Genomic DNA, 12,142 nt, shown 5'->3' with positions numbered 1-12,142 from the left:
GCATTACATGCGATTCCTCATAATATGATATTACTGACAAACGTATTCACACCCCGCAAGGTAAATGTAAAATAGAGAACAGAGAACACGAGTACAGGCCCACAAAACACTATCCCAGGCAAGACCAGGCTTATTCACACAGAACACCTCCAAATATACAGCAGCCCTAACTAAAGAAAGCCAAGGTAAATTTTGAAGCAACAATCAAACTTTAAATACTACAGTGTTGTAACTAAGACACTGCTTTCCATTTTAGGATACACAAGCTAGAGAACCTCATGCAAATCAGCCCAAGGAAAAACTAGGGCACGGACACATGCCATATTGTTTTTAACTCCACATCTGTCCTTTGAGACTCCCTCAAAACAAAACAACATCCATGAAATACTCAGCTCTTGGCACTGGTTTAACAAGAGCCCACAACTTGTGAAACCATAGCCTCAAATGGGTTTCGGCAATAGCAACAGGAAAACCTTAAAGGAACTTCAAGTATTTTGTTTACTAACCACTTCATTGAGCAGAAGGACGGTATTCAAAGCTACACTTCTGGAAACAACGTTCTTGCTGTGTGTATTGTTGCCAGGCGAGTTGTTATTATACGTGTCTTTGTGAGTTGTGTGTGTGTCCTTACCCAGATAGGAAAAGCAACACCTGACTCTCCTTGAGAACACAAGATCATTTCTTGTTCTTTTTCACTAGCTTATTCAGAAACCAGATCTTATCAACACAGACCAGTTTTGCCTCAAGCATTTCTGAAAGAAAAGTGAGGGAAACATGTGCTGGAGGAAACTTCTAGGTGCCAAAATACCTTTGCCTGCTATTTCCTTTGACTTTTAATCACATTGAGACAAGTATGGCCTGCCTGGGGAAAAATTATAAGCACGCTGTTATCTACACCTGTACATAATATTTCCCCTCTAACCTTTGCTATTTAAATAATCAAAACTCATTCTCCAGCCTGCCGAATCTAACATCTGAAAGAGTTACGCAAACAAATTACTGAAATGCTTTGGTGTTCAGCGGTTCAGAAAAAATGCCTAGACTAGGCCATTTCAGATGCAAAAATGAGTACTGCTGCAGGCAAGAAGAAAGGAGAACTTCACTATACTTAAGGACAAACAATTCATGGCTTTCAAAATTAACAGCATCGCTCTGAAGTAATTTCCCATATTCACCAAAGTTCGATGGGCTGACATTTTTGGCAGTTTCACATGGCCACTGTCCATTTCCAGCACCTAGTAATTTATAAATCAATTTATCAATCTCATTTGTCAATACATAATGCATTCACCTGAACAGCCGAGATAAGCAACAGAAAATACTAAATACATTTTCACTCCTCTGATGCGTCAACTTGATCAATGAGACACATTACACGGTTTTACCGAAAGAGCTAAAAAAAGGGTCACTCACCATCTCATCCAGGGCGTAGCGCAGTAATCCATGTTCATACAGAATGAAGAACCTCCGCTGCCATTTCTGTGAGGAACAGGAAAGTCATTAAAAACTCGGCAAGCCAGAAGCCTGGTTAACTTTCTTACACCTACAGCAGAGTCCTGCCATTTGAAAAATGAGCAGTTAGGAAGAAAAAAAAAGTGGATTTGTCTAACTTTCCCACAGAACCGTATTTCCATGTCTTTTTTTCCCCACTGAATCACTGAATCTGAAACTCCAGGCCAAGGAACCAGATAGAGATGTGCTTGTAGATCCTCAGCGTTTTGCTCCCCGTTAATTTATCTGTACAGTAAAGACACCTGTACTTCTTAACCTGTAAAGCTCTATTTTTTTTAAGGACATTAAGGAGTTTTAATGTAGAAAACACAATGTTGACACTTTTTATAAGAGTTCTATTCAGCGAATTCTAACCTTTTGTGTTCAGAGCTGGGGAGGTGCCTTGTCCTTATACAAGACAATTGTTTTTTTAAATCTTGTGGTACTGGAAGCGACTGAGCGATGTTGAATGTTGTTTTGCAGCACAGAATTGCACAGCTGTTGTATGGCATTGTTGTCATGTACGTCACATCCTCGTAAGGAAGACAAATTCCCTTAGGGGCAATAAAGGTTCATTCAATTCAATCTGACCTCAGCATGGCTTAAAGAGGGGTTTCTTGATTCTGCATTTAGATCCAATGAGAAGATCACTAGTGCCCATCGCTTTCTGTCCGTTCCATTAGCCAGGAGTGTACCTTATACCTAGGATCTCTGGAAAGCATTTGTTGAATGTATTGCCAAATAACTGTAATCCGTGTCTGTCTGTTTGCGTGTGTGTGTGTTTGGCATGTCTGCGTTCGGCGGAGAGGAGTGTGGTTAACTGGATAGACAGAGGAGGATCTAAATTTGAATTGTTTAGACTCAAAGATCGCTTGATCATTTATTTTCTTCTTGTTTCTGTTCTGAAATGAAACCGAAAAGGACTGTGGGATGAAAAAAGCTTCATGGACAGCAGATCTGCAGATTCGACGCATTTCAGATCTTGCTGCCTGCAGGGCCTTGTCCTGATTAGGTGCAAAAGCAATGATTTTATAATATTATTTCAACTCCACACATCAAAACAAGGAACCTGGGTGGAAACACCGAAAGTGGCAGCCGATACTGCCCTGTATATAGCTATATACTGTGAAAAGCGTTAAGTATCGGGACTGCGAAGTGGAAATTGGTCATTTTGGCTGTGCACTAATGAAATCTGTATTTCTGATCAAAAGATAAATTATAGACTTTTGCCTTACATTAAACTTTTGATCTGAAATACAAATTTCTTTAGTACAAAGCAAAAATGACCAGTTTCACTTCACTATCCCAATACTTCTGCTTTACACTGTACATATACTTTGAACGCTGTCCAACTCTAAAACAGCCAAACTGCAACGCAGTGGAGACTGTTATCAGCTTCCCTGTATTGCTACTGCAGTGCAGAGCCTGGACCTAAAGAGTACAATGCAAAACACTCCACACTTTCCATCTGTTTAAGCCTTAGGCAACCTGCAACAGGTGATCTTCATCCAGCAAACTGGGCCAGTTTGGCCCCATTCCAGATTTCTACATTATTAAAATTGGCCCTGTGAATTTTTAAAGACCTTTTCCATCTCCTCAGGCTGCTTAATGTTCCACAATTAACCCATTATCTTCCAGTGCATCACATTTCACTCTCCTCTTCATTTGAGCTCACACATTCTAATTTGTATCCATTTTATTTTTACTGGGTTCATGACAATTAACTCTAAATTAGCAGCAGAAAGGGTCAATTCAATCTTAGTTACAACAGCCGCACTAAGAAAAGGAATTAAACGGGGAAACTGCAATTGCAGGTGGCCCTCTAATTAGGAATAAAAAGCTAACTCCACAGATCCTACCACTAGAGTGTGTGGTGTTTAATGAAATAAACTACTCGCCCTGCATAATCCAGGATTCTCCAATAAGCCTCTTAGAAAGATACAGAATTATCTAAAGGATGCTAACTCATCGCTTCCTTTTCTTGCTCCAAGCTGTGTTGTCAGTAGCATCACACATGGACATCCTCACTCCACTGGTCTGTTGTAAATGACTACTTTATTGTCCTGCATGTCTGTCACACACTAAAACACTACTGAGGTGGATGATTTATTTCTGCTGGAGAGCCCACCTGAGACCAACCCAGTCCAACATACCCCTCTCCAGACAAAAAACAGCTTGTGTGCCCACCGGACCACACAAACAGCCATCAGTACCAAAGCTCGATATTCAACAGGTTAAATCACCCAATTGCTCCACTAACAGGCCAATCCAGTGCTGATGCAACAGTCAAAGTCACTCGACTGCATCGTGGTCAACCATGAAAGATCAATTAAGATGCATTTTTCCAAACCTATTTTTAAAACTCATTTTAAAAACCTAAATAGATTCTTCTAAAACCATGCCTGCCGAACCAGAGGGCTAGGTTTCTCTTGATGCTCAATATACTACACGTCTATGCCCACGAGTACGTTTCTTGCTCTTACTACAACAAAACTGCTTTTACATATATCATGCCAATAAAAGCAATGAAAATGTATATATTCCAAATGTACTACTGGGCTCAAAGCCAGCACCACATCCTAAAAAGAAAAGAAAAACTATTTTTCCAGCAGCAGGATTGTGGGAATCTTCGTCTTTGGCAGGCAAACTCAATTGTGTCTTTGCGCCCACCCCCAGAACCGATATCTTGTTCCCATAACTAAACATCTTTTTTATCTTCTAATAAAACCCAAGAGAGTTCCTCCCCAACCACTGACAAGCCAAGGACATGGGAATTAAAGATAGGAAAGGCATAGGAAGTGGATTAGAAAAATGTTCAGTTGCCAGACCTAATTTAACAAGTCTGAAAACAAAAAAAAAAGCAAAAGTTGTGGGTTTTTTTTATTATAGAGCCCACAGTGTCAGACAACCACAAGGCTGAGTCAGCTGACAATTTGACTCAGGGTCCCAGAGTGACAACACATGTGGCTGTTGAAGGTTACATTCAGGCTTTCACAAGCCCTGTGTGAATCAGCATTAAATTTGTTCCACATTTTCAAAAACTTGCACAGAGCCGTGAATCATTAAACGCTCCAACGGCACAGGACACAGCCATTCCCTTATAACCGGACGACAAGGGCTCTCGGACCCTTGGCTCAGAGTGAGCCAGAGCACAGGAATAAAATCGCTGGGCCTCCGAGTACAACGCCAGATCAGGGGTCTCGTACTGGAGTCGCAGGGGTTATCAACGACAGCCTGAATCAATCACCCCTCGTTGTTTGCCGAAACACGTCTGTCCAGGAGGAAGAATTTTCTTGCCTCTGGGTTTCACTGCTAACAGAAAGTGTCATTTGAAGTCAGTCAGCGGAAGCAAGGGCTGAAGGTGCAAAGGTGTACTGTGTTAGAGGAGCATCTTGTGGTTTGAGCGCCATATGTTTCCTTAACTTAAATGAAAGTTCAATTAAAACCCGGACACCCTGCACCCTATTTAACCAAAGTGGGCCTTTTTTTTTTGTACGACACCTCTTCAACTTTCATACGAATGGAATGGCAGGCCCGATGTAGCACAGGGTTCCAAAAGGGAGGGCCTTGCATTATTTTGGTTTATTCTTCGGTTTGGCGTCTACAAGTAAATATTTACTGAATGCTCGACTGCACTCAGTGAAGTTTACTCTTTGCATTATACTGTATGCTCCTAAAACTGCTCTTGTCATGCAGGCTGTAGTTTGGTTTTCTGTGGACTGTGTGGTTGGACGGCAGGGGTTGCTCAGTCCCTCCGTCGGGAAAAGCTTTCCAGCCACGCCACAGAATCCGGTCTGCATCCCGGAAGAGTTCAAATCCGGGACTACATGAATCCACAACTAGGATGGGGTGGAGACGGAGGGACATTGGGCTGGGGGGCGGGATTGTGATCACAAGGCGTTATGGGTTTTAAGAGCTATATGCTTTTAAACAAATTGGGTTAATAAGCAGATCAATTGTTTTATCCTGTCTGTTCAAATTCAGTCAAAACCACATCAAAACCTCCCATCACCTTCCACTGGCTCATTCAGAAGACCCTGCAGCTTGTATAACCCGAGATGCTTAACCATGTTTCTGCCTGAGGTATGTATGAGGACAAACACCCCCAGCTTCCCAAACAACAGTGCGCACCACACACATTAACTCTTGTAAGGGACAGTCTTTATATTTCAAACTGTATCTGGCTACACCTGGTGTAGAAGTGTTCAGAAAAGTGCAATATAAGTGTAAGCAATTATTAATTATTATTACACCCGTACCCCCTCAGCAAGACACTACATGCAGAGTCATTCAGGGAAATCCAGCCATATAAATAGGTGTGTAATTCTGTATGTAAAATAAATATGAAATTGTAATCCATGCAAGTTGCTTTGAATAAGAGCCAACAGACAAAATAATATAATATGTGGGGCCCGGCAGCTCTGTCATAACACTATACACACAGTATGTACCGCTTACCATGAGCAGTTAAATACCACTGCACTCCACTGTTTTGACAGCAGCAGAGAAAATATTCGATAACAAGCAATGCATTCATTTGTCTTACAAGCGTGTGTTCACTGTTTCACGTTCAACCAAAACCATCAACATGCACATATATCGGAAGATGGAGCTGGGGTAATACGCCTCCAGAAAGCCGATGCACGAATGCCAGAGAAAAGCAAACAATGCAAACCTGAAAAAGAAATATGTCAGTGCAAAAGGCAGCACAGACTGAGCAGATGGGAATTCTTCCAACTTCCACTTGCATGAAGACCACACATTTAAGGAACGTCAGTGCAAATCAGAGTTTCAGAATGAAAACAGGAAAAAAAAACGAATGACAGTTTTACTTCATTAGATTTTTGCAGTACAGCAGCGCTCAACTTAACATAACAGTCATTCCCTGCATCCTCCTTGGACAGACCTACTGTTAGTATCCTAAGACACTGCCTATAAACACAAACCTACATTCTATGCCTACTCTAGTTAAACAGGACTTTAGTTAACTACCCGTCTTGTGGTTCATTTACAATGGTTTCCACAGAGCTCAGTGGGACTTTGCAGTGTAGTAAGTGTTTTCCCCATGTAAATTCCTCATTCCACACTTGGCATGTAAATCCCAAACAACATATCCGGATATGTGCTAAATAATTTCTTATATTATTGCGAAACTAACTGGAGCCCTCTGACAAACTAACAAACATAGTTTACCATCTATAGATCTATATGAGAATCTGCCTCCTTAAAAATTTGTACATCGAGTCCCTACATTAGCCTTAAATAAACAGAAGGGTACTACTACTCCCTCACTTCTGTCATTTATTTTATTAGACTTAGAATGTGCTCTTCCTGACCCAAGGGCAAAATCATATACATAGTATTAATACATTCAATTTATTCACATGCATCTACATTGTAGATACAGGTTTCTGTTGGTATCCAAGAGACACAGGAAAAATGAATTAAGAGAACTCATCAGCAACTGTTCCTGTCACAGAGTTATTAGTTGGTGTCACGTTTCTAGCCACAGTTTACAGAGAAGACCATCAATAAAATATGAAGAAGTCCTTTTGTGCTCTAAAAGGCATCAGGGATTTTGAATGCAGTGCCAACAGGAATCATTCAGAGGGTCAGGACCCTGTGAAACATAATATACTTACACCATGAGGCCATTAAACATTCAGAGTAGGCTCCTGAGGGCTGGATGATAAAGCAATTATATTTTTGTTGAATCTATAAAAAGGAGAAACCGCTGTCTTGTAAAGAGATTACTCTGTGCATCTGGTTTATACCTCTCGTCTACCGTAGAATGCAAGGCACACACAAAGAGGTCGCCTCAGCAAAAATAAACTACAATGCTTATAGCAGATTGCAGGCAACTTTAGAGATAAGAATTTCTCTTCACCTGTAATACGCAAAGAAAATATCACTTTTTTTTTCCCCTTTCTCAGGCCTCAATCGTCTCATTTTTGGGCCCGATATTTGCACATTGTAAATGATAAGACTGAATAGTGAAGCCAGCCAGGACGGGCACTGCTCCGTGTTTTCTCATGAGCCTGGGGTGCTGGTGGCACCGACCCCAGCCTTCTGGAAGAGTGGCAGTCCACTTACTGTTTCTGCAGGGCTTGTGCTTGCTCAGTTTTGTGATTGGTGCTGTGCCCTTCAGAAATGATCCATTTTAACAGAGCAGGGCCTTGGACTACCTGTCTGCAGGAACCTTGAGGCATAAAAGTACTGTAATCTTTCAACTGCTTTATTATTAATTTTTGTTAACATTAATTTGTCCGATACTTCTCTCCCCCCCAAAGTCAAATTTGTTTATATCCATTTATACAGCTGGACAATTTTACTGAACAAAAAATTCAATCAAAGTGAAGTACTTTGCTCAAGGGTACAACAGCAGTGCTCTAGCTGGTACGTGAGCCCACATGTTTCCAGCTGGAGTCCAGAGCCTTTAACCCTTGCTGCAGGTGATTCAAGAGGAGGAACAGGGCTTCTTATCTGAAAGGATCAACCCCTTGTGTGAATCCAGGGGCACTCCTGTCGGGCAAACTGGATTTTTTTATTTCTAAATTATTTTTTTAAAAAGGCCCATAGACTAGGGAGGTCAACAATAAATTAATAACTATATACAGTGGGCCTGTTTCCTGGAAATGCCTTGACTTAGACTTATAAGAAAATGGAACAAACTGAAGATCCATACCCATCGACAAGAGCTAGGAAAAAAAATTTCAATCTTACCACCAGAAACAGTTGCTGGTCCAAAAAGTTACCTATAACAAGATTTGGTGAACGCTTCTGAGAAATGACCTTCTTTTTGAGAAATTAAAAGAATTCAAACCATTCTGTAATGCAGATGAGCCACAGTTTGTTTTCACTTCTGAACTGTTTCATTTGCAAAAGGAGCTGTCATTTGTATTGAATGCAGGCCGAAGCCTTAAGAGACTAAAATAACAGCTGCAGCCCATGGCTGGGAATACTAAAAGCACTGCATCGCAAACACAAAATGTTTGCATCAACAAGCTAAACCAACATTTTCATTTGTGTTTGGGCTTACCTAAGAGCAAAATATTTTAAGAGGGATCAACAACTCAGTTTTGAAGTGGTGATACATTAATCCAGTATTTAGTTCCAAAACGGCACCCAAAACAATGGATTACTTAATTAGTTCAATAATTATCAATACATTTAAGGATAATTAAGTGGATTAAGCATAAAAACAGCACAGAAAACCTTACTAGACTCACCAAATTATGTACACAAAAATTTAATACTGCCTTTATCACATATTTAAATTGGATGGATAGACTTTTGCGGAAGTAAACATATATATAAATAGCCTACTTCTTGCAATGTCTGAGTCAATTTAAAGGGTAGCAATTTTAAGAGCCTAAGTCTAGCAGGTAAGTGTCAAAACTGAGATCTTAAAAGGAGTCATTTCTTGATCCTGAGCTGCAGATATTCAATCACCAGATTCAGACTGGCAAAGGAAATTTAACTTTTAAGACAGTCAACCAAAACATCTGAACACACACGCACACCTCACTCTTAATACCTCTAAGTCTGTAGAGAATCACAGTTTAAAACAATCAATCTGTCGTTGGGTTGTACATTCTTTAAATTTGAAATTCAAATGCAGCAACACACTTTAACAGAGCAATTTAAAATTGAAGAAACTGCAGATGCACTAAAACCCATCCATCCATCTTATAACCACTTTATCCAATACAGGATCACAGGGGAGCCAGTGAACAAGCAACAGGTGCAAGGCAGAACACACACTCACACCAGGGCTAATCTACAGAAGCTAATCAGCCTACCAGCATGTCTTTTGATTGTGTGAAGAAACCCACATAATCACAGGGAGCACATACAAACTCCACACAGAAAGCTCCTGAGGAATTGAACCCCAGAGCAGCACTGCAAAGCAGCAATGCTAACCACTGTGCTTTGCAGAAGGGACAAAAACGGTACTAACATGTCATACTTCATAAGCATTACTGTTCACACTGGACAAAAAAATATCCTTTTCAACATGTCCATATTAAATATTGCTCTAGAAATGCTCTCTATAACCGTGATTTAAAACCCAGCTTTAAGGTAACCACTGCTGTTGGTCACTTATCCACATATTATAAAAATCACCAGCCTATATCTTGATCCTAAAGTCTGTATTTTATGGCAGATTCTTTGTTTGAGTCTCAATGCAAACTCAACCTGAAATGCAATGCAATCCGAGTTACTAAGAGTGGACTTATACAAATTGTAGGACAGAAGATCTTTTTCATTTATTCTTGAGTATTTCAGCTGTTAGGGGTTGTTTTGTCATGCGCTGTGGTAACAAAGGCATGCTGACATGAGGAACAAGACTTTTCCTGGAGCAGATGGGCTGTGAAAGGTGTCCTCTGTGAATCTGTCCCCCAAGCAGGAAACGGGCAAGGTGATGTTCTGTAGGATGGGTCTGACACGATGGGCTGAGCAAGCAAAAGATAAAAGATACAACTCCTTCTTACCCTGGATCTGTGCACAGGATTGTCAAAGTCTGTCCCCTCTGGAGCTAGAAGAAGCCATCCTCCATAAATAGGCTTTGCCTACACAAAGAAAAAGTGCACATTAAAACTTGACACTTGGAGAAAAAAAAAATTAAGAGTTAGGAAACTCTAGAGCGTTACTTAGAGTTGCAACTATCTGTCCTATGGTCTCTTTTCATAATGTATCTTCATGCAGGTTTAGGACCAACTCTTTCATGACTCCCTAATTTAAAAATATGGATGGTTCAGGTCCGAGAAACAGACACTTAACATGAAATTTGATATCAGAGTGTATACTAATGGATCTGCACCATCTCTTTCTAAATGGTTATTAAAACGGATGCTTTCATTGAAATCAGAAAGTTTGGTTTTTGAACACTTTGAGCATTGAGCCTGCTGAGGTTCATCTTGAGCCTCACAGGGATATTCAAGATGCTTCTGAAAGAGATGCAGAGAGAACACTGACAAGAAAACTGAGCAGCCGACTCTCAGGTGAATTTTATTTTTAAATCCATCTCTTTTACTCCCCCTGCTTTAAATAGATGTTCAGTGCTGCACTCCATTTCTAGCAGAGATAATGACGACGGAGTCAAACGAACAGCTGAAGCTGATGGCTGAGATCAGGGTTTTTCAAAAAGAAAAATCAGATGAGTACCGTGTTAAAATTGCTGCTTTATACTGCACAGGATTATTCTGATTAGGGTGTGCCTGTGAAACACCAATATTAACACTCGGTAACTGGCAAAACAAAAAAAAGAGGAGAAAACAACCCTAGATTCTCAAGTCTGCGTTTTTAAAGAAAGGGGACCTTCACATGGGTCTCATCTGACAAAAGCACGGAGTACCTGCCGATAAGACACTGAATTACAGCACTTACTACAATCAAACAATATTCAGAAAAAACAAGACTGTAACAGGAGCTTTAATGCGTCAAACACCGGAATAGATTAATAATCGGAAAGCATATGGGGAGGCTTAGTATAATGATAATGTAATGATAATGTTTCTTTATTAGCCCTATACAATTTCTTGCATTAGGAATTCGTCTTTTCGCATACCCCAGCTTTTTCTCCATGAGACACAGACACACAGACAGGGAGAGAAGCTTGGGGTCAGAGCACAGGGTCAGCCATTGTACGGCGCCCCTGGAGCAGTTGGGGTTAAGGGCCTTGCTCAGGGGCCCAACGGAGTACGATTCCTCTGCCGGCTGCGGGATTTGAACCGGCAACCTTCCAGCCACAGGCGCAGATCCTTGGCCACAGAGAAGCTGGTTTGAAAAATAAATTGTGTCCAAGAGTCTATATGAAATCATTGAAATGACATTAATAATATTATATTATACTGTAACGTCCAGATCTAAATCAAAGGGCAAAAGTCATCCCTCATAGCGATTCACCTGGACATGTCAGTAAATGCCAATGAGTGGACTGTGACACAAGACTTCCTTTTAACAGCAAAAGGACTGACTTGAATTGCTTAGGACTGCGGATATCTTTCAGTGCTTTTTATTGACACAACAGTCTGCAGGAAAATGCCAACAGGCTTAAGCAATAATATGCATGGCAGAAAGGCAAGCCAGATAGCATATTGTAAAAAAGACAATGCAAAACATACACTTTGGTCAAGAATATCATGAACCCTCACCCAGAAACATTTGTAAAAAATGTCTTGAATGGGCTGCAGCATGTTTTCCACAAAGTCTAGAAATATTTGTGGTCCAACCGTTCTCCAAGCAGAATTTCGTCATTTGAAGCTGTGAAATGAACCTTTTTCCACCACTTTCCAATAGGATAGAGATCGGACCTCTACTCTGGCCACGTACAGTAATGAAAGTCAGTCTAACGTTCCTCAATCCAACCATGCATTTCCTGACAGTGAGATAGTCTATTCGTAGTATGGGGGTTTACCCAATATTTGGTTATTCCTGTGCTGATCCATGCCTCTTTTAGCATGTACAACAGGTCTGCAAACCAAGGTCCTGAAAACCCACAGACCTACAGGGTTCAGAGGCTGCTTGTGATGGTCACTTGAGGAAGAAGCACGGTTATTTGCATTCTTTAACCAATTAACCGTAGCTGCTCCTGTTCAGTCATTCAGAGCTCAAAGAAAAACAAGAAAAAGAATCTCTGTACCTGCTG

The 12,142-nt window shown here is 40.7% G+C and overlaps 1 protein-coding gene across 1 annotated transcript in view; it reads right to left on the bottom strand.

Annotated features, from left to right (window-relative positions):
* Positions 1-12,142, bottom strand: part of mpripa (myosin phosphatase Rho interacting protein a) — a 167,242-nt gene that overhangs the window by 149,457 nt on the left and 5,643 nt on the right. Inside the window, exons 2-3 of the mRNA XM_088936349.1 lie at positions 9,987-10,064; positions 1,414-1,479 (exon numbers count right to left, since the gene is read on the bottom strand). Of these exons, the coding sequence (XP_088792475.1) occupies positions 1,414-1,479; positions 9,987-10,064 (144 nt within the window). The remainder of the gene's footprint in view (positions 1-1,413; positions 1,480-9,986; positions 10,065-12,142) is intronic.

This window comes from Atractosteus spatula, chromosome 18 (genome assembly GCF_055471065.1).
Source record: "Atractosteus spatula isolate fAtrSpa1 chromosome 18, fAtrSpa1.hap1, whole genome shotgun sequence".
In the NCBI taxonomy this organism is placed as follows: domain Eukaryota; kingdom Metazoa; phylum Chordata; class Actinopteri; order Semionotiformes; family Lepisosteidae; genus Atractosteus; species Atractosteus spatula.
Note: the sequence above shows the minus strand (reverse complement) of the source record. Positions and strands in the feature narration are given on the sequence as shown.